General features: G+C 41.2%; 1 protein-coding gene across 1 annotated transcript in view; it reads left to right on the forward strand.

Moving 5' to 3' along the window:
* SLC35F1 (solute carrier family 35 member F1) overlaps positions 1-23,225 on the forward strand; it is a 293,217-nt gene that overhangs the window by 172,833 nt on the left and 97,159 nt on the right. The window contains exon 2 of the mRNA XM_059700161.1: positions 5,995-6,170. Within this exon, the coding sequence (XP_059556144.1) occupies positions 5,995-6,170 (176 nt within the window). The remainder of the gene's footprint in view (positions 1-5,994; positions 6,171-23,225) is intronic.

Genomic DNA, 23,225 nt, shown 5'->3' on the forward strand with positions numbered 1-23,225 from the left:
ATAACAAAAAATTTTGCTCACTTCAAACTTCTCGTATTCTTCATCAGCCACATTGCAAAGTAAAACAAGTGCAATGAAGTCTAATCATATGAAACAAAAATATTCAGTAACATTTCTAATTGTCAGTCAGATGATATTAAATATGAACTTACACTTTTATTAAAGATCACTTTGGTCTAAGTGTACGGGGTGCCTTAAGAGATTACCTGACACAGTGTTAGCAAGCAACTACAAGAGTAAGCAATCATTACATAAAGATAAGTTCTGCAAAATGTTTCGTCATACAACCCTTTATTTTTTTTTAAAAAATGTTATTAAATGTAATAATCTGTATAATTGGCCTCAAATAGTTTCTAGAAATTCCTCTTCTCATCACTGTGAAGATGCTGTATTATACAAGAAAAACAAGATGGCAGAAAATCTTCTAATGACAAATAATGTTGAAAGGGACTTAGAAAGCCATGATGAAGATGCAAAGAAGCAAGTTATTAGAAAACTGTAGCACTGCAACGTTGGGATGAAAGTACAGGTGTGCCTGGCTGCCTTGGCCAGAGGTGGGTGCACTGTGAAGCTATTGAAGTGTCAGCATGCCAGACAACTACGCTGAGTGGTGTTCCTTGGTAGGGATATACCAGTTCCTTTGTCCACTCATCTGTTAACGGACAGTTGGGACCATAACATTGGGACAAAGTGATTTGACTGTACAAATGAAGCTGCTGTGAACATTCATGTACCAACCTTGGTGTGCATATATTGTTTCATTTCCTTGGGTGGATACCTAGGAGTGAATGGCCAAACCACTTGCTAGACATATTTTTAACTTTTCAGGAACTTCCAAACTGTTTTCTAGAATGGATATTCTATTTTATATTTACGCCAGAAGTTTCTGAGAATTTGTGTTGTTCCACGTGCATGCAAACAAAGTTACATCTCTTCCATTATTTAAAACAGAAAAAGACTCCAAAGTATGTTCTCCCTGAAACCTTCCCAGATTTGCTTTGCCAAGTTTTAAAGACTGAAATTATCCCAACAGCTTCTAGCAGTTTTGTACAGAGGTATCGTTACGTCCTCTGTTCAGATAGTTTCACTTATTTATATTCCATGGCCCTTTCAGCTTCCTGGAGGCAGGGGACAAGCATTCCTTTCTCATAACCTGCACTCAGCAGGCCTTGGCAAATGCTCCTGGCTGACTCTCTCTGTGGCTAATCCCAAAACCCACAGAGTGTGCACTTAATAAATAAGTAAACATTGCTGGTAGCTCAGCTACCAAAGAGTTTAATCAAAAACACAAGAAGAATAGACTTTAAGGTCAAAGACACCAATTTTAAGGGTTGACGACTACACACCAGCATCTTCTAAAAGTAAGTCAGTCAGAATTATGGAGTAGAAGGAGATGGAAAGCTCATTATCTTAGCTTGAGTTCCCCAGAAAACAGAAGCACGTGCTTCTGCTTTACAAAGGGCAGGAATCCCAGGGAGCAGGAGTGAAGAAGGAAAGGTGGGAGAGACAGTAGAAGGGCGGGGTCCCCAACAGAGCACCTTGTGGGCAGGACCTCTTCTGAGAGCCTGCAGAAGTGCCTGCTTCTCAGAGCAGTCTGCCTAGGGAGGAAGAAAGGAGCACGTGGTTGTCTGCATTGGTTTTCTTGTGCGCAAGTGCAATAATTCCCCTGCACTGCCTGGTTACTGATGAGTGGGCACCAAGTAGGTCCCCACAAGGTCTAGCCCTCCGCATCAACCTGCGGCCCCCAGGGTAGAAGGCACAAGGTGCACAGTGTGGGCATAAGGCCCGGGGCCACTGGGCTGTGCCCACATGATGTTGGGGTAGTCTCTGTGGAGTTGGTCATGCAGCCACTGCTGGCGCTAGAGTGAGTGACCAGAGACCTCAGAGATAGAGGAGACCAAGAAGATCCGAAGGAGAGCATAAGAGGGGTCTTACCAATTATAATACCCTTACTTTACTTGAAGGAATCCAAGCCAGAGTGGGAAATGCCCAACATTGTGGAGCTTGATTAGTGGAACTCAAGAGGTAGGCTTCCCACTCCCTACTTGTTGCCTTTTTACTCTTGTGCCATTTCTCTAGACATACAACATATAGGGTACATGGGCATTTGTGACTCATCTTTCTCACACTAACCTTTCAAGTGTCTCCTACACTTGGTTCCCCATAGACTCGATGAAATGCTGTTCCAGAGGCCTTCCCTGTGGCTTACTGGGTTTCCTCTAAAAAACAACAGCAACAACAACACTGGTACCACAGGGCCAGAGAACAGGTAAGCTCCATGAACACAGACTCTGAGGTTGAAGGAACTCCAACAAATGTTAAATCTCCGAGATGCGTGTTTGCTCCTTGCCTGCTAATCTTCTTACATGGAACTCTAATTCATACTTAAATGTGATGAACCTTTTCAGCCGAGAGCTTCAAGAAGCCAGTGTCCTAACTCCTGAACACAGGAATCTTGTCATAATGTAGTAGAACGTGTTCCTCCCACGTTCAGGTGGCGGTGTTTTTAGGCACAGCAGTGTACTTTGTTCTTGATGTATGCATATTGAATTCAGATGCTGACTCAGGTCTGGCATGACTTGCCAGAGAACAGTTATCAGAATGAAGATGTCTCTACAGAAAGGTTGACATGCTCTAATTCAAGATGATGCCATAATTGCTCCCCTCTCATGCTAAAGAATTACAAAGCAATATGACTAGGTAACTCTGTGTTGAAAATTTTCATACCTTTTTAAAGGAACATATTCTTAATCCTAAGAGGGGAAAAACAAGATTCAATTTATGCTTTGTTTTAAATCTTCTTATTTTGAATATCTGATTTGTATAACACTGCTTTATTCACAAGAGTCTGAATTCTATTTATTTAAGAGAGCAAAGTGCTTATGGTAATGGGTATGTCAGTCTTTATGAATACAACCTCTGTTATATCAGGTATTCGGCTTCCTGCAGGACTCTTTTTTTCTAGGACTCATACATTTTTCATTGTCTAGTCGTTCTGAATTTAAAGTGGACAGGATGTCCTTCTAAACGCATAAACAAAGAAGATGAAAATGTGTATCATAGTCTGCTCTCCGTTTCTGCTACTAAAATTATAGGAACTATGTAGCCTCTGTTAGAATGCATCTGGTGTGATATTCTATATACTACATGAATAACCACCGCTCCCTGTGCAAAGTTTCACCCCACACCATATTTAGCATCCTTTTCGCAAGATAGCACCTTACCAGGCTTGTTCAGAAATGCATCGGAAAATAGCTTATTAATCTCAGTGTCTAACTGGCAGATGGCATACCGTGAAAATGGGGTTGTTTTTGTCATTTAGAGCTAGTAGTTTTTCAAGATAGAATAAGCAGCCATCTTTCAAGTCTTCTGAGACTTCATTCTTTTCATTTATACATTTGTTTGCTTGTAAATTCATTCATTCATTCATTCATTCTGTATTAAGTATCTATCTCCTTTCCACTTAATAATCTTCAAGGTACCAGGAACATACACATGAATAGAATACATTTTTTTTCTTTTCAGGAGCTCACGAGCTGCACAGTATGATGAGTACAAGTAGAGGTGGGAATATACAGATGAGGAAACTTAACTCAGCCTTGGGGAGCAGGGAGTGGCAAGGGAGGCTTTCAGGAGAGAATGGCCCTTTTAAGATGATGAGGAGTTAGGTTGAAGGGACCACAGATCTACTTTGGTGGTTACCTAAAGAAAGAAAAGTTCAGAGAAATAAGGCAACAGTAAATGAACTGAAAAGATCCTAAAACAGAAGAGTGGTAAGGAGCATGTTCTGTGAGAAAAATCACCAAAAAGACTTGTCCTGTGTGAAAAGAGAACAGAAGGGAGTCTGATGAAAGGAAGACAATAGAGGCAGTGGGGAGGTTGGATTAGGAGGGTGTCAACATCTAGGTTTATTTATGGTTTTATTCAGTTACTCATTTATTTTGCTTTGGTGACTAGGAACTGAGGTCAGATGTGCAGATTGCAACAACAGCTGCAGCTCTAGGTCCCTACAGTTGGAAAAGGACTCATAAACTAATCTGATCAAAGGTCCCTTCCATTCTTTTCTGTTTTACAAGTCACGTTTATTAGCATGACGGATAAAATCATAATTTGCACCTTCTATCAAATCATAGCAGCCGCTGAATGACATGGCCACTAATTAAAAGCAGAAATTGAATGCAGCAGATTTGCAGTTTTGTTTGGCTGAAGAAACAAGAATAGGCTTGTGTTGACCTTTTGCTGAAAGGCACTCATTACGGATGTCTTGGTGGAGGAGTTTTCATCAGTCAGCCTGGCTGGCTTTCTTTGTCTTCACCTTCCCCCGAATATTTCTGGAAACCAGCCACTTAGACTTCTCGGCCTGTGCGCTGTGCCCTCCGTGAGGGCAAAGAGTATGTGTTGGCTGCATAATGACGCTGGTATTGCTCTGGTACTCTTCGTTCAACCGAAATTGGTCTTTCAAAGGCTGGAGATGACTACAAATCATCTCCTCTCGGTCCTCATTCTCCCTACCCTCTAAGCAACATATACTATTACAACCGTTCCCTCCATGCAAGTGTCTGTTCCCTTGGTTTCCTTGACACCAAGAGCTATCCTGTTCTTCCCCTTAGCTTTCTAACCTCTTCTCACTCCAATGTTGTGCCTTTTCTTTCTCCCTTAGCCTCAATCTGGAGATTTCCTAGAGATTTTCTCTGGTCCTTCTTATTCTCTCTGCTGTTATCCCTTCCTTGGTGATATCCATTTCCAGGACCTTAGCCATCTCTTATGTGTATAACTTTCCGTATCAACCTCCTGGTTGACCTTCCCATTCACCTTTAATCCCATGATTCTGACACTGCTGGATCATGTGGAAGATGATCTGGCAGCTCAAATTCAGTATACCAAAAACATTTCTTATCTGCCCACTGAAACCAACTCCTTATTATGATACTTAAATTTAAAAAAAATTTTCAATTACACTTGACATTCATATTATATTAGTTGTAGTGGTTAGTCATGGGGGAGGGAATATGTAGCACTGCAAATCCTCTGCCTAATGCTTTTTTTGGTTGAGAAATCCTACTCCTTGCTTATTTTGCAGAGCTGTTTCTATAAATAAACCAGAAAAGCCAGACGAGACTGGGGAGGGCAGGAGTCTGCTTTGTATTTCCAGGGCTCTTCCTGTGTCAGAGCACAAAGGTTCATGTGAACATCAAGGCTTTGCAAAGTAGACCCATTGACTCTTGCTCCCGATCCCACTAGAGTGTCCTCCAGGGACACTGCCAGGAAGAAGTCACAGAAAATATCCACAGATCTTGAAATATTTCACTTCAAGTGACCACTTCGGTCATTAAATTTCCTTCATGAATAACAGTTGTAATGTGTAAGCAATTATAACCTAAGCAGAGGAGAGTGGCTAGAAGTGCTTACTAATGCTTTCTAGAGCCAACGGGGACCCCCCAATCTGGGAGTGGAGAGGAGGTGGTCCTTCTGGATTTTCAGGGGTTTGTACAGCCTCTTCATTTCCGTGTTCCAGGATCCAAGATTTCTATCTGTAAAGAAAAGTCTCTGTTATTGGTATAAGAGCCTGATGACAGGGTTGGAATATGATTTCTCCTGGTTGGTGTTCAGATTCTCACTCAGGTTTCTGAACACTTGGTGAATTCCATGGTGGGCATCGGAATGGTGTGAACTTTCCTCACGGGCTCTGGAGGGCAGTGGCTAGAAGCCAGGGTCATTTAGAGAGATTTAGTCTCAATTCCCAGTTTTATCACTTCGCCACTTCCTAGTTATGTGACTGGAGAAAATTCCTTACACTCTCTAAGCGTTAGATTTTCCTCCTATAAAACCTCAGGAACAATTGCACCTTCCTCATAGCATTGCTGTAATGAGTTAAAAGAAATACTGTTTATTGTACTTAACCCAATGAATAGCATAAATGCTCGATAAATTTTAAATGTTGTTTAAATGGACTTACTGCTGATCTTTGCTGTTTTTTTATTTTTTATTTTTCAGGGAGATGTTAATCTCTGTGGCTCTCGGCCAGGTGTTATCCCTTCTTATTTGTGGAATTGGCTTGACCAGCAAGTACTTGTCAGAAGATTTCCATGCCAACACGCCGGTCTTCCAGAGTTTCCTCAATTACATTCTTCTCTTCTTGGTCTATACCACCACGCTGGCTGTCAGACAAGGTAAGCATGCAAATACACCAGCCATGTAGCCAAGTTTCTCTTTTACAAACATCTAGAAAAATGATGCGCCATGACCAGATAACTTTTTCACTTACAGCATCATGTGATAATTCAGAACCCCATATCTCACTTTTCTATTTTACAGTCATACAGTAAATAACATGAATGAATAAATCACAAAGAAATATAAATTGTGTGAATTCAGTGTGAAGTGGGAAATGCATGGATAGGCAGAAATGTACAATTGCTCACTATGTGAATTTCTGGTAAAATTCCTCGTGCCCCTTTGTGAATCTAAATAGAGTGCTTCTGTGGAACCTGGAACACGCCCGGTACAGCTGTCCTAAATAATGCTAGTCCTGAGAAATTCAAGGGAATTACAGACAAATATATGTTCTTTGGGAAAGTGTCATGGGAAGGGTAAAAGTAGTAAACACAAAACAACTCTAATAATAGCAAAGTGGGGAAGGAAGAAAAGAAAACTACCACAAATGGCCAGGTAAGATGTTCTGTCTAAACTTAAAATAGCTAAAGCAATAAAGCAAGGCCTCCAAGAATCAATGCAAGAAAAACATTTTAAGGGGCCATTGCAGTTTATATCCTTTGGCTATATTTCTGGAGCGTATACCTCACAGCTTTATGATTAAACCACTGGATCTGATGTATACATTTTTATCTATGATCTAGAAATAGCCATGAATTTCCCCCCAATAGTAACTATTGACTATAAAATGTGCATTGAAAATTAATCATTAATAATTTTGAAGGCAATTATATACCTTAATAATAAATAAGGATATATGAATAGTTGTATATATCAATTCTAATAGTTATATTTTAAAAAATATATATTTTTATTGATTTCAGAGAGGAAGGAGAGGGAGAGAGAGATAGCAACATCAGTGATGAGAGAGAATCATTGATTGGCTGCCTCCTGCACCCACCCCCTCCCCCCAACTGGGGATGGAGCCTGCAACCGGGACATGTGCCCTGTCTGGGAATTGAACCGTGACCTCCTGGTTCATAGGTCAATGCTCAACCATTGAGCCATGCTGGTTGGGCTAATAGCCATGCTTTTTTTTTTTTTTTAATTAGCTTTATTGTTGAAATTATTACAGATGTCCCCTTCTTCCCCATTGACTCCCTCCACCCCGTCCCCCACCTCCCCCAGGCTTTCATCAAACTATGGTCTGTGTCCATGGGTTATGCACATATGCATATAAGTTCTTTGGTTACTCTCTTTCCACTTCCCACCCCATCTTCCCTTTGAGATTGTCAGTCTGTTCCATGCTTCTGTGTCTCTAAAGTGATGAACAACTTAGCGTACTTTTTTAAAACTTTTATAAAAACTGTATATTAGTATTTTATTTTTATATGTCCTTATTTAGATTACTATCTAAAATAATATTGCTTAATTATAATTATTTGGCCACTACTAGATTTTATCTTAGGGGGAGAATAGAAATGAACAAGATGGGACTGAATTCTAGTTTAACTTTGGATTTGTTTAAAGTACTGAAGAAGCTAATTTCATTCACTTCTCAAAAATATGTGTTATTGGGTGCTTGTTTTAGTTAGCTCAGTACAAGGAGTATAAATAAGAATAATAAAATTAAACTTAACACTATTTTGCAATACTTTAATATTACAAAAAATAATTCACATGAAAGTGGTAAATTTATCTTCTCTGTGGCGTTGAGAATCAAACATTTCAGACTATGAGAAGGCGAATTATAACTAGTCTCTGAGTTCTTATTCACCTTACTTTCTAGGGGTTCAGAAATTTAATAAAAACTTGCATCAGGACAAAAGTAAAATCAAGCCATTCTATGAAACAGTCACAAAAAGAGACAGAAAAGCTTAAGAAAATTAATGTAGCAAAATAATAATAATAATACCTTGTATTGAACCTTATAATGTACCAGGCACTATATATGTGAATTCCCTCTTTTATTCCTTCAATCAAAGGAAATACATGTTATTATCCAAAAATTTTTACATGAGAAAACCAAGACTGCTCCAGCATGAAGAACCTGCTCCAGGCTATAGAACTAGGAGGTAGAGACCCGCCCTCAGCCAGGGCTGTGTGCCTTGCTGGCCCACCCTGCCCACTCCACGGGAGGCAAGAGGAGGAAAGAGAGGTACTTTCAAGCAAAAGGAGGGTGTTTCCCTTGAATTTCAAAACTCTAATTCAGAAACCAGCCATTGGTGCAAGGTCTAGTGAGGCACAGCAATGAAATCAGGAGGATGTGGTCGAAGACTCAGGTGAGGTAGGCAGGGTGTGCAGGGAGAGGCACCGGTGGAAGGAGGCTGAGGGCTAGAGGCAGCAAGGAATCTGGGGGCTCTCTGGAAAGAAGACTGAAGAGGGCCTGAGAAAATGCTGTCCACTCCCATCAGTGATGAAGAAAACCAACTTCCAAAATGTTCTATCTGGAGATTTTTTTTTCCTTTGCCTCATATTATCACTAAATCTGCTGACATGTCTTTATTTGGGTGTTTGCTCATAATGTTTGTTTGTTTTAATCTTCATCTTTAGAAATCTTAATAGGCTGGCATTAAGCTAACATCTGGAAATCAATGTCGTAATTGCATTAATTTTGTGTGGGCTGCTTCAGCACTAATGTTCTAGAAACATACTAATCTCTTGCCTCTTGCACCTCAAGATTTGGGAGGGAATGAACAACCGAGCAAAGGGAAGTGTGGAGGGTCTGGTGTGTACAGGGAGGTGCTCTCATAGCCAGTTTTCCCTCCTTTCCCATTGCTCCCTGACCACTCTCCACAGAGACTGAGATGAAGACCCAGGGAGATGCCCATCTTCCCAATTCTCCCAGAGCAGCCATCCCCACCCTGCTGGGCCACCACATTAATTTGATGTCACCTTAGGCCACATGACAGCAAGAATTTAGACTCTGGAATATATGTCTAAAGACATCTCATTTTCTAATTTTAAGCATACAACTTTTAAACAGTTATGATTGTTGTTTGTGAACACTGTGATAAATGCAAGAAGCACTTCAAAAGTGTTAAGGGTGCTGTGATTACAAAAGTCTTGTGGAAATTTGACCTCAAACTGTATTCTTTTTATCAAGTTTGCATTGGACCAATGATCAAAGACTCTGAAGCAACACATTCCAGCAAAAGTTCTGGTGGAACTCCAGTTCAAACTGGCGTTTTGAACTTGTTCCTGATTATTCATTAGTCCCTGCAAAATTTGAGTACCATCCTCTTTAAAAGTATATCTATATATCTTGTTGAACAAATTTTAAATCTATTTTTCTCCTTAATTAGAGCTAGGATTTTATTCCAGATGGTTCTCAAATTCAAAAAAATCTTGAGTTCATAACAAGCAACTTCACTAATAACTTTTGTAGGGGAAATAAAAGTACTTTAAAAAAGTAGTTCTATTAACATTGTCTCCACCTTGAGAACTTATTTATTTATTTATTTTAAATTAAACCTTTATTGTTCAGATTATTACAGTCGTTCCTCTTTTTCCCCTGCATGGCTGCCCTCCACCTGGTTCCCACCCCCCCTCCGCCCTCACCCCCCCCCCTCACTGTCCTCATCCATAGGTGCACGATTTTTGTCCAGTCTCTTCCTGCATCCCCCACACCCCTTTCCCCCCCAAGAATAGTCAGTCCACTCCCTTTCTATGCCCCTGATTCTATTATAATCACCAGTTTATTCTGTTCATCAGATTATTTATTCACTTGATTTTTTAGATTCACTTGTTGATAGATGTGTATTTGTTGTTCATAATTTGTATCTTTACCTTTTTCTTCTTTTTCCTCTCCTTAAAGGATACCTTTCAGCATTTCATATAATACTGGTTTGGTGGTGATGAACTCCTTTAGCTTTTCCTTATCTGTGAAGCTCTTTATCTGGCCTTCAATTCTGAATGATAGCTTTGCTGGATAAAGTAGTCTTGGTTGTAGGTTCTTGGCATTCATCACTTTGAATATTTCTTGCCACTCCCTTCTGGCCTGCAACGTTTCTGTTGAGAAATCAGCTGACAGTTGTATGGATACTCCCTTTTAGGTAACTGAGTTTCTTTCTCTTGCTGCTTTTAAGATTCTCTCTTTGTCTTTTGCTCTTGGCATTTTAATTATGATGTGTCTTGGTGTGGTCCTCTTTGGATTCCTTTTGTTTGGGGTTCTCTGTGCTTCCTGGACTTGTAAGTCTATTTCTTTCACCAGGTAGGGGAAGTTTTCTGTCATTATTTCTTCAAATAGGTTTTCAGTACCTTGCACTCTCTCTTCTTCTGGCACCCCTATAATTCTGATGTTGGTACGCTTGAAGCTGTCCCAGAGGCTCCTTACACTATCTTCATACTTTTGGATTCTTTTTCATTTTGTTTTTCTGGTTGGGTGTTTTTTGCTTCTTCATATTTCAAATCTTTGACTTGATTTTGTGATCCTCTAGTCTGCTGTTAGAACTCTGCATAATATCCTTTATTTCAGTCAGTGTATGCTTAATTTCTAGTTGATCCTTTTTCATAACCTCGAGGGTCTCACTAGATTTCTTGAGGGTCTCACTACATTTATCGTCGGTCTCACCAGACTTTTTGAGGGTCTTACTAAATTTATCGGCGGTTTCTAGAAAGTTCTTGAAAAACCTTAAAAGTGTGGTTTTGAACTCTATACCCAGTAGTTTGCTTTCCTCCATTTCTGTCATTTGTGTCCTGTTTCTTTGTCTCCGCATTTTTTATGCTTCCCTGTGTTGATAGAGTGGTTTTCTGTGCTAGGTGTCCTATAGGGCCCAGTGGCTCAGCCTTCCCAATTACTTGAGGTGGACACTTTTGGTGCACCCCCTTGTGGGTTTTGTGCACAGTCTTGTAGTTAAGCCTTGATTGTTGTAGGTATCACTGGGAGGAATTGACCTCCAGGCCAATTGGCTGTGAGAATCAGCTGTGTCTGCAGTGGGAGAGCTTCTGTGCTGGAGACACCCCTCTGGGGTAAGACTTGCTTCAGTGGAGCTTTGGTGCTCACTGAGTCTGCCCCCTGAGTGTGTCCTTTATGGATCTGAGGAGCTGCAATCTGGATGGTCCCACTCTGACCACTGGGCACACTGTCTCCTGGATCTCTAAGGAGGTGCTAATCTAGCCTCTGCCTGAGGCTACCCAGCAGGAGCTCAGCTGTGAAGCAATGCAAGTTGCCCTGGGGCCTTGGGCCAGCTGCAAGTTTGTTAGGTAATTTTTAGATTGCAAAGGGCCAGGCCTTTCATATGCAAAAGCTGGCGCATAGCTTGGGCGGGGCGAGGGTTCCAGGGGATCAACAGGGCAGAGCAAGCAGCTATGGCTGCCCTCAGAGGCCCAGCTTCTCAGTGTCCCAGCAATCGCTGCAAGCACCTCCGAGAGAAAGCTACCCTCGAGTTCCAACCAATGCCAGACATTTCAGTTTCTCCCGTATGAGTCTGGTTCCCCAGAGACTCGCCCGGAACTGCAGCTCAGAGCTTGAGACTCCCTACCGATTGAAAAAGACAACCATGTCCTCAGCCACTAGCCCTCTCCGTGTGTGCACTTCCGTACCTCTGTACTTTACTTCTGCACTGCACCTCCTCTGAGTCTCGGTATGCTTTTCTCATTCCTTCTAGTTGTAGAATTTCCACTCAGCTAGCCTTCCTATGGTTCTGGATGATGTCCGTTCCGTCTTTTAGTTGTATTCTTGAAGTGGTTGTGCTAAGCAGCAATCTCCAGTGTTTACCTATGCTGCCATCTTGGTTTTTTCCCACTTTGAGAATTTAGTTTAATTTAGATAGCTGTTACTTCTTTGTATGCACAACGTAGGTAGGTCTTCAGGAACAATAAAGAAAAACTCGGTACTCCTCCCGTGTGTCTTTCCTTTACTCCCACACTACTACTATACTTATAACACTTCTGATACCAGATGTATGGAGGTTTTTCCCACACCAAGCAGTCTGCAACACCAGCTGGGTGTCCCACAATTTAGCACAATTCTGACACTACGTGGATAAAGTTAAGGGCTCAGTTCCACAAGACTGCCCCCCTCACTCCAAATGCCAATTGCTTCTGACCAATGGGCTATATATAGTTAAAAAGTGAAAAAAGAAAAAAAATTGCAGTAGCGAAGGTCCTTCGTTTCTTCTATTCTTCAGTGTGGCTCGCCTTAGACCTTCCAGGTATTCAGGAGAGTGTTGAGTTTCCCTGCGATATACTGTTCCTCTGTGTTGTAAACCACAGTCCTTATTTTAAAGCATGCCGCATTTATTTCCCAGACTGCCTTATTTTGTGTTTAGCAAAGAGTCAGTTTGTGGGTCAGCCTCTGGGTGGCAGTGTTCTGGGGTTGGCCTCTGAGGCTATAGGGCCTCTCTGTCCAGTGGAAGTTCACTGCCCAGAGCTGACTGCGTAATAGTTAGTTACCGGCGCTATGTTGTTGCTGGGATTGAAAATCCCCCTATAGGCCAGACCCTGTTAACTCCCAGGGACTGATCAGGTTATCTTAATCCTTGATCTCGTACAGGGTGGAATCTGGGTGTGGCTGTGCTCCTTGCCTGGGGGCTGGGGGGAGGAGACTCCCTCTCAGGAGCGGGTGGCTGCCCCAGTCCTAGGCTCAGGGGTGTCTCAGCACTCAATTCACTACCACCTCTCCCGGCTCCCCCTCTTTCCCCAGTCTCTCCCCAGATTCCACTCCCCAGCACACTCTCCCTCTCTTCAGCACAGGTGAGTGTCTGTATCCGAAATGTCCTATGAACAGGATTCAGTGAAAACAAACAAACAAATGCCGGCCGCGGAAACGGGGAAGGCTTGGTTTCTGTAAGCTTCTTCTCTTACCGGGACTGCATGGTCAGGTCAGCTCTTCAGGCTGCCCCCTTTAGGCTCAGTCCTCCGTGATCACAGAACCCAGCTCTCAATTTCCCTGGCGGCGCCAGGAATCCCGCGGTTCTCCTTTCCCCCGTCAGGGGCTGTGCCTGTCCCAAGGGACGCGGCTGTCTGCCACGCGGTCTCCCTCCGACTCTCTGGGCTCAGAGGTCTGGCAAACTTTCCTGCCCAAATCCCTGGGTTTTTTTTACCTTACTAGGGGAGTTCTGCTCTTCCCGGCTGTAAACCCTCTCACCAGCTGAGCAATTTCGCCAATTCGGTGTGAGTGTTACTAGCTCCAGCTGCTCGTTCCATTTGCTCCGGGACACGACCTGGGACACGTCTGCCTATATCGCCGCCATCTTGGTTCTGCCCCCAATGGGCTATATATAAATTACAGCTTCCCAGGACCTCCTTCTTGGACATGGTTAATTTCCTAGAGCCCCTCCAGAGGAAAAATAAACTGTGGGCCAGTTTATCATGAAAAGATATGATAAGGGTATACATCAGTGGTTCTCAACCTTCCTAATGCCGCAACCCTTTAATATAGTTCCTCATGTTGTGGTGACCCTCGATTTCATTGTTACAAATTGAACATAATTAAAGCATAGTGATTAATCACAAAAACAATTTGTAATTATATATGTGTTTTCCAATGGTCTTAGGTGACCCCTGTGAAAGGGTCATTCAACCCCCAAAGGGGTCGTGACCAAGAGGTTGAGAACCGCTGGTATAGATAAACACACAGACAGAGGAGATGAGCAGGGCAAGGTATATGGGATAGGGGATGGAGCTTCCATACCCTGTCTAGATACACCACTCCCTCAGCACCTCCACATGCTAACCAACCCTAAAGTTCTCTGAACCCTGTCCTTTCAGGATTTTATAGAGGCTTCATTACATAGGATGATTGATCATTAGCTCTGTTGCCAGGCCTCTCACCTCTCTGGGGAAAGGGTAAGTGGGATTAATAATTCCAAGCTTCTAATCATGGCTTGCATTTTCTGGTGACCACTTCTCCAGGAGACCACTAAGAGTGATACCTCATTAAAACAGAAGGCATTCCTAGCACCCTGGAAATTCCAAGGTATTTAGGAACCTTGTGTCAGGTGCTCTTTGTGTTCTCATCACATAGGAAATTACAAGAGTGTTAGGAATTCGGTATCAGAAACTGGGGGCAGAAAAATATATATATTCTAATATCCCACAGGAATGCAACTAAGAAAGTCTAGTGAGAGTTTAAAAAACTTACGTATTTGCCAAGGAGATTCTCAAAAGAAGACTCTTTTTCGTGCCTACTTTTTTCTTAAAAATTCATGCAATTCCTCTAGCTGAAATCAGGAAGCAGAGAAACAAATGCGAAGACTATAAACAAGAGGAAAGAAGGACAGGCTGGGTCTAACTGAAGCCCATCTTGTTCTTCCATTTGTGTTGTTAGCAGCAAGAGATCTGACAGGCTTTTAGGAACACAAAGGTGAAAATTGGATATATTTCTTATCAAGAAAAGAATATGTCATCTAACTGTTTGCCCAAGAGCTTTTTTTATCAACTGTTACAAGAATCCTGCTGATTCTTGGAACTACTTTCAGTGCTTCTTAAATAATAAATACCCATGGTTCTTTTTTTGGCAGTTTGTAACTTCTGAGTGTATATGAACCACAAGGATTTAGTCAGTGATTTCCTCCTCCTTTTCTTCTTCTGCCAGCTTTTTTCGGTTCTTGTTTCTCTAAATCCTTTTTATTTTCCTATCTACATTTTACTCAGTGATGGGGGAGGTAAGGATTGAAAAACAGGATGCCAAGGGAAAAACAAAACAAAAAAACTTTTAATTCCTTGTTTTTATTTCTTGTCATGGTGGTGCTAAAAAAAAAGAAGGGGTGTGTGTCAGTAATGAAAACATGATAGATGAGAAGTATCTGTTTCTTTTTATATGTAGACCCTGGAAATAAAACAAAATGTTGTCACCATTGACCATCAGTAGATATATTCCTGGTGACTGCTGTTTCTACATCTTTTGCTTTTTCATTGAAAGATATTTTTATAAACTCTTCAATTTCAAATAAAAGACAAGCTTCTAGCTAAAAGCAATTTGATAAGAATTGCATGCATATTGCTCTCTAACAAATTCTTGAAACATAGACATTAAGGTATATATTGAATCATTTTATATATTTCTTTGATTGTGAAAATGAAACAACTCTCTAATAGTACTAATGGAGCACTCATAAAAATATCTCCATGTGTAATCCCTGATATTTTTTTTTCTAAAGAGAGTACTGAAAAGTAAATCAATGTCTTACTCTTCATGAGAATTATTCTCATGTTGGATTACATTCCAGAAGACAGAAAACCTAAAGGTCTAGTTCAAATTTCAGTTCTAAGTGGGGAGGCTGAAGAAATGAGCTCAGGTATTTCAAACACTCACTCTCTCAGCTCCCTTACCATTTTCCCTTTCCCTTTCATATACTCAAGTAGGGCAGTGAGAAATGAGAGAAATACATAAAAGTGACAGCCTTGTCTACACACAACAGATGGATGCAACTCATGGCCCAATGGTCCAGTACCATAGCCCTCAGCATTTTAAACAAATGTTCCTCTCGGTATTTATGTCAAAAAAGTATTCCTTCTTTTGGTGGTGACTGGGGAAGCATTAATCAGACGGTAATTGTTGCCTCTTCTAATGCAAGACAAGCCTCCCATTTGTGCTCAGCAGACACACTACACTTTGTGTGTGTGTGTGTGTGTGTGTGTGTGTGTCTATAAATTGATTTCAGAGAGGAAGAGAGAGATAGAAACATCAATGATGAGAGAGAATCATCCATCAGCCGCCTCCTGCACATCCCCCACTGAGGAGGGAGCCTGAAACCTGCTCATGTGCCCCAACTGGGAATCAAACTGTGACCACCAGGTTCATAGGTCGATGCTCAATTGCTGAGCGACGCCAGCCCAGCCAACACACTACACTTTCTGCATAAGAATATATTGGCTAAATTCTCAATGACCAATGTTGCAAGATTAAAAATATCAATGTAATTAGAGAAATGTAGGATTTCATACAGAATAATATAGACCTCTCGGAGAGCCACACAGAGGCCTAGAAACCAGTACCTGGCATTTCACAGTGTGCTGACTCTAGAGTCACCTGGAGATCTCTCCTCCCAGTTCGGTTTATACTGCTCTGCCTCTGTGATTCTTTGCCCCTTTCCTTTTATGGGATTTCCTTTGCCCATTCCCATAGAAGTAAAAAATGCAGGCCACAGCCATGGAAAGACTTCAAGCAGGATCCAGGATTTTCTGAGTGGAAGCCCAAGTTCTGTTCACACACAGCTCAGTTTTCAATTTTCTGGATAACCTTCGCTAAATCACTGAGAAGGGGCTGTTAGTGGGTTGGCAGAATAGGAAGCCTTTGGCAAATGTAAATGCTGAATTATAACTCTCTTGGGAGTCTCCGGGGGAATATTACTGTCACTTAAGTCTAGTGAGACCGTATTCACTGGAGCCTCTTAAAAAGTCTCCTTTGCCCTAGCCAGTTTGGCTCAGTGGATAGAGCACCAGCCTGCAGACTGAAGGGTCCTGGGTTCGATTCCAGTCAAAAGCATGTACGTAGGCTTGCAGGCTTCATCTGGTTGGGGTGAGCAGGAGGCAGTCCATCAATGTGTCTGTCTGTCTCCCTCTCCCTTCCACTCTCTCTAAAAATCAATTGGAAAAAATATCCTCGGTGAGGATTAAAAAAAAAAGTCTCCCTTATGGGAAATTACTCCATTTCTATTCCTTGTTGGGCTGCATTTATTTTTACTTTGTAAGTATGATTGGAGAGTTCATCCCCCACAGTATAGAAAGGTTGTACCTCGGGTTTCTAAGATGCATCCTTAGTAGACACTCCATCAGAATTATGTTTATTTGTCAGGGAAAGGAGAAGAAAGGGGGGTGCGGCAGGTGGGGGTCTATATACAAACCACGTTGGGAAATTGGTAGAGAAAAATCACAAGAGAAAATTAGAATCCAGTTCTAGCAAAAATGCCTGGCAGTGAATGGAGCAACTGGAACTCTCATATACTGATGCTGGGGATGCAAACTGCTACTGACACGTTGGAAAGCAGTTTCTTATAAAGTTAAACAAACATTTACCATCATCAAACCAACATTCTTCCAAGAGAAATTAAAACATAATGTCCACACAAAGAACTATATGCAAACATACATTGCAGCTTTATTCACAATTGCCCCAAACTCTACACAACCCAAATGCTTATCAACTTGGGAAAAGATAAATTGTGGTAAATTCATACCATGGAGTATACTCAGCCATCAAAAGGAATAAGCTATTGAAACATGGGTTAATCTCAAAAACATGCTATATGCAAGAAGCCAGACATGCAAGCACACACACTGCACAATTCCATAATGCATAGTAACGTGATGTTCCTGAAAAGCCAAAACTATGAAGGCCAGGAAATAGATCAGTGGTTGCCAGAGCCTGGGGGTGGGAGGAGGAGATGGACCTCAAAGGGACACAACAGAGCTTTGGGGGTGATGGAAATACTCTATAGATCTTGATTGTTGTAGAGGTTACATGACTACATACATTTGTGAAAGCTCTCCAGACTTTATCCTTAAAAGAGGGGAATTTTATTACATGCAAATTATGCTTTAAAACACTTGACCAAAGGGGGGGGGGGCAGGAAGAGAAAGAATTAATTGGCTGACTACTATCACTCCTTGTTTGCAGTGATGAAATCATGTCTCCTTGGGCTCAGTTTCCGATATATATAGCTAGTCCCTCAGTCACTTTCTGATATTCAGAAGTCCCATCATTATTGTCACATGCTTTCAGACCACAAGAATAAGTATAGTTTTTCCCCCAAAATGTACCTAATTCAAGAAACTTGCTCTCATGAGACAGGAACTGTTATCGATCAAACTTATACTCCATTAAACATTGCAAAGTTATACACATTCCATACATGGGTGGTGCTTATGGGTATATCTGCAGTAAGTCAAGTCTCCCACAGTTGTAATCAAACTTATAGTATCCAATAGCTTATGTCCTGTTTATGGGAAAGTGGATGAATCTCAAATAAATTGATACCTTACCCAGAACTTCCAATATCACTTAGCACAATAAGTGACTTTTAGATTGAAGGAAAATGACATGAATTTGCACATCATCTTCTCTTAATGTATCTTCATGTAAACTTATAAGAGCACACACATACAGAGTATACATCCCTCATTCCCCATGCCATTTACTGTATTAATGGATGCCCTATTTCTTTTATTTCAAATGGCAGATAAGCTTGGAGGGAGGTATTGTCTCCCTGTTTTATCTGGAGTCCGTGTTGGCTGCTAATTCTGCAAATCTTTAAGCATTCAGCTCTCCATGCTGAGAGCTGGCATAGAGCAGGACTCATTATTGGCACGCTCTAGCGTTCATCTGGGAGCATGAAGGGTGGTTACAAGATGATAACTGTATTGCCTGAAGGCGATAAGGCCCCTTCTGCCAAAATAGTGCTTTGTGTGTAATTAGTGTAAAAATTCCGAGGAATGGAGTTTATCCTTACAATCATCTTTTGCCTTAAAAAGAATTATAATGGAAGAACAAAGCAGTCCCTGCAGTGAATTGAATTGCTTTCTCTAAGTTTTCATTAAATCAAAGACTCAGCAGTTAGCCATCTTGCAGACACCATTGCAGTCTGCAGTGTGAGATTTGCTTCATTTTTTTTCCTTCACACGATTAGAATTGCATTGTGATTCTCTCAGATCAGAATTCCCTGTCTATGCAATTTTTGCACGTCTGGTTTCATTGGTTTCCATTTCTGAGATTTTTGAGAACCAGGAAGGGGATCATGTAACTCACCAAATTTAAATGTAATGCTTGCAAATGGTGCATTCTGACTACAAGTTCGAGTGACTGGACTCCTTCAGTGATCTATGGGAGGCAAAAAATAGAGGAAATGATTCCAAATCAAAGAAAATGTGATCAGAATATACGTTTCTGACCATGTTTTACTATCTGACCCTTCTTTCTATGAAAGAGAATGCATATTACTTTCTTTTGCCTTCAACTGCCTAGTTAGTCGTGTCTAAGAAAATGTCTATCTTTAAGAATCATAATTAGGAATTAGGACTTAAATTCATGAAATTAAAATAATTTTAAACAATTAGGGTCTAGACTTTTTCTGTTCTTCAATTCAATTAAAATTCCAGAGCCATTGAGCCATTCTGGGAGATTTCCGTAACTTGTCTGTGTTGTGTTTCTTTATTCTGCAAGTCAGGATAATAATAACTGACTTAGAGGGTTTGTGTGGACTAAAGGAGGTGATGTATTCGGAAAATTCCTAGCACAGTGTCAGGCATATAGAAAGCATTCGATGACCACTGTGATCCGCCATCATCAGCTTTAGATTTGCCTCATAAATTCTGATTCTCCTCTCCAGCAACTTGGATTTTACACATGTAACCCTTAATGTGAATAGATTCTACCACAAGGACCCTGAAATTCATTAGCCACATCCAGCATTTAAAGTTTTCTTAACTAGTTGCTGAATGTCAGAGCAGGCACTGATAAGATTCATAATGGAGAGTGAGAGAGCGAGAGAGCGAGAGCGAGAGAGAAAGAGAGAGAGAGAGAGAGGAAGAGAGAGAGAGAGAGAGAGAGAGAGAGAGAGAGAGAGAGAGGTTTTAGGCCCATTTTTTACCACTAAAACATCCAATGTGAGTAGGAACTTGCTGATGCAATTATCACACTAGCACAGGACTAATTCTAGAATGTACTAGCCTACATCCCCTCCCTCAGCGTGTAGAGTGAGGCTCCTTCTTCAGAAACCAAGCAAAGGGAAACAGTGGGCACCCAGAATCTGATCAGAAAGAGCCTGAGCCACCCTTCTACTTTCAGGTATCACTTCACTCAAATGGGCCAAACGAGGAGAGGTTGGGACAGGAAAGGGAGGTGCCAAAGGGAAAGAGTTGACAGAACAATTCCCTAGGCTGGCGCTTGCCCCAGAAATGCATCTTTGTCTAGAACTCTGTTCATGACTGTGAAATCTCAAGGCAGAATTGCTTCCCACCCTTTCTCTCCCCTTGTTTTTGTGCGTGTGTTTTTTATGTCTTTGTTTCCTCTCTTCAGCCTGGCCTTTTCCTGCTCATACAGACAAACGTGATACACAAATGGGAAGAGGTGGGAAGGAAAACATTCCCCAACCCTTTACTGAGATAGGACTGTCTTGACATATTTAGAGCTTGCAGAGAGGCTCTAGATTCAGTGAAAGCCATGCCTTCAAATAAGCCCTCCGGTTACTATGCTTGGCTCAAGAGAAGGCTTGGTGCACAAGGTCACCAATGAAGATCAAGTATGTTGCAAAGTAAGCTTGACTACCCTTTCCCCTGAATGTTTTCTCTCTATAACTCACACAGAATGCATCTGTGAACTGCAACCAACTCCATACACTTCCAGAAAGCAAAGCAGGTCCAAAGCAGCTGGGAAAATCACATTGCACTTGGCCTGCTGACTGAGGCACATGCCAACTGGAGAGGTTGAAGAAAAAGAAGTGTGGTCTGACCAAAGCCGGGGGTGGGGAGAGGTGATGGTATTTCTGTTCCTGATAATTTTCATCAAGGAATTAGTTCTTGGGACAAGGGCCCTGGATACTTTAGAAGACTCTATCATTACAATCATAGGAATTCTTCAGATGCATTCCCAGAAGGAGCGTTGGGTCCCTATTTTATACCCCAAATCCCAGACCTCCATCAATTATTTGGAATAATCAATGAGCAGTCTGTCTGTTTTAAGGGCATTTCAATGGAAACCATAGTAAGAAATCTATAAGCAAAGATCAAGCTTTACTTAATAAACTATTGCATGGACAAGAATTATCCTTACATGAGTTGAATAAAAGAATCTCGCTTCCATATTTTGACAGGGTAAGAATCTTTTTTTCTATCTCAACATTGAAAAATAAAGTCAGTGTGGGGAGAGGGAAAAATTAAAAATAATCCAAGATCAAAAAGAGCTGAAAATGCCCTGAGAGAGCACAGTAATTGGGTCTACACGGCCAGGGAAGTGGCTGCCAGCATGCCATCCTCTAGCTGAGAAGATGGGAAGGCCATGCTGCCACAGATCATGGAATCAGTGGTCAGTGATCTTGATCCACTGTCACTGATCGTGGAATCATCGTTCTGCAGGAAGTGCCCTCTGCAGGCCAACTCGATGGACTACTGGGGGCTCACCAAATTCAAAGCAGCAGGTTCTATACCTGCAAGCACATTTCAACCTTTGGCTCAGTGAATGTCATTCGTTGAGGTTGAAATTCCCAGCTGTGCTGTGTTAAGCTCAGGACCATTAATAGCACAGCTTTAAGCAAGCTATTGATTTTAAACTTTTTTTCAGACTAAAAGAAACTGAGTTAAATCACTCAGAAGCCAGCAAAGAATTCATCTTCTAAAAATAAAGGAACTTGGTAACTTCTTTTTAACAGAGAAATGTGTGGGCAGAGCTTATGTAAGTGGGATAAATATAGAAGCCTGTGCAATGTTAAAAATTGTAAGCTATTTACTATATAGAAATTTAGTAGATCTCACCCCCTGATTTCTGTTGTTTTGACATCAGGTATACCTGACAGGAAAGACACTATAAATGTGTTCTTATACTCAGAATGTCTCTTAACTGATGGAATCAACCTGGTGCACAAGCCAGGGATGCAACCCATTCCTAGCCTGAAGTTTTATAATTTTAGTTCTGTCTATACTTTATACAGAACCTTCAAGAAGTCTCTGGCCTGATTGCATCTTATTCAAATTTTTACCTAAATTTAAGTTATCTTACCTTACTCAGTCACTCCTTTCTTTCCTTCATACATGATTTCATTCATTTAGTCAGCCAATATGTTTTGAGGGCCTTCTTCTATTAGGCACTGTACTACTACGTATAAAGGATACCTGATCGAGGCAAGATGATCTCCCTTCTCCCACCCTTCCTAAGCTCATAGACAAGGGGGGGAGAGTGACAAGTAAAAACTACCTGTAATTTCAAGAGTACACATCTGAGGGCTTTGTTTTCTCTTATCTTCACCACATCTTCATTCCAAAAGAATTTACTTATCCGTCCATCAGCCACCAACCCTCCCTTTCCCAGTTATTTGCGGCAGAAGGATTCATTACAAGCAGTTAGAATCAATGCATTGCTGTTTCATGGTCTTCCCCTTGGCCTTCCTTTGATCATGCACATTTTCTTTGCTCCAGACCCTGACTTTGTATTAAGAAGGGGAACAGCTGTTTCTTCAGTCCCTGCACCAGCCCCACCAGTCTTCTGGGAGAATACAGCACAGACATGACCCACCATTTTTATTTAAACTTAGCTGTGGTGACTTCTTGGCTGATAGGCTTTTATGAGCTAGAGCAATTGACTTACATTCGTGTTTATTAGTGATTTCCAGCACCCTCAAAGGTCTCTTCTCTTTTTACAAGCAGTTATATATGGTTCACAGGTCTAGTCACTTTGCCTGACTTAAATGACCCCTCTATGTATTGGCAAATAGTTCTTTACTTGTCTGGCTTTAAGAAGCCTTAACTCTTCTGGTGACTTGGGCATGTCCCTTTAGTACTTGCTGTTACATGAACCTAAACTTTTCCCATGTTTCTAATAACTCCCATAAAATATTAGAAATTACAATAATTTAATGTTATAAAGTGAAAAGTAACAACACAGTGGAGAATATCAGAGTTCCTAGGCTTTATCTTCATACCTGCCAGAGGAGAAAGACTGTCAGCCCCTCACTGGGACCATGAGCATCTGTGGAGGAGCAGGAAGAAAGAACAAAATATCAACCTCTTGCTTTTGACCAACTAGCTCAACTCATTTCTTAGCAGAATGCCCCATTCAGAAAATAATCAGCACCTCTCTTTCAAGGTATTCGGTTACCTTTTCATAGGATTCTAGAGGGGTCAATTAATTGTGCATCTAATAACCAGGGCCACAATGTGGACAATTTCCAATTGTCCCAATTAATTTTCAAAAAGAATTACAGATAAATATCCAACTAAATGCAACAATGATTATGATTCATTTGAAGAAACCATTATTGTATCTTATTAATCTTATACCCAAATCCTTGCTATACATCTATTTATTCATGGCTTCTCCTGAAAACTAGGAAAAGGTATTTCTCCCTAACAGGCATATCACCGAACACAGGAATGAATTTGCTGTGCATCCCATGGTTAAAGTTTAAACACCTCCAACA

Source organism: Myotis daubentonii, chromosome 6, assembly GCF_963259705.1.
Source record: "Myotis daubentonii chromosome 6, mMyoDau2.1, whole genome shotgun sequence".
NCBI classification, from domain to species: Eukaryota; Metazoa; Chordata; class Mammalia; order Chiroptera; family Vespertilionidae; genus Myotis; species Myotis daubentonii.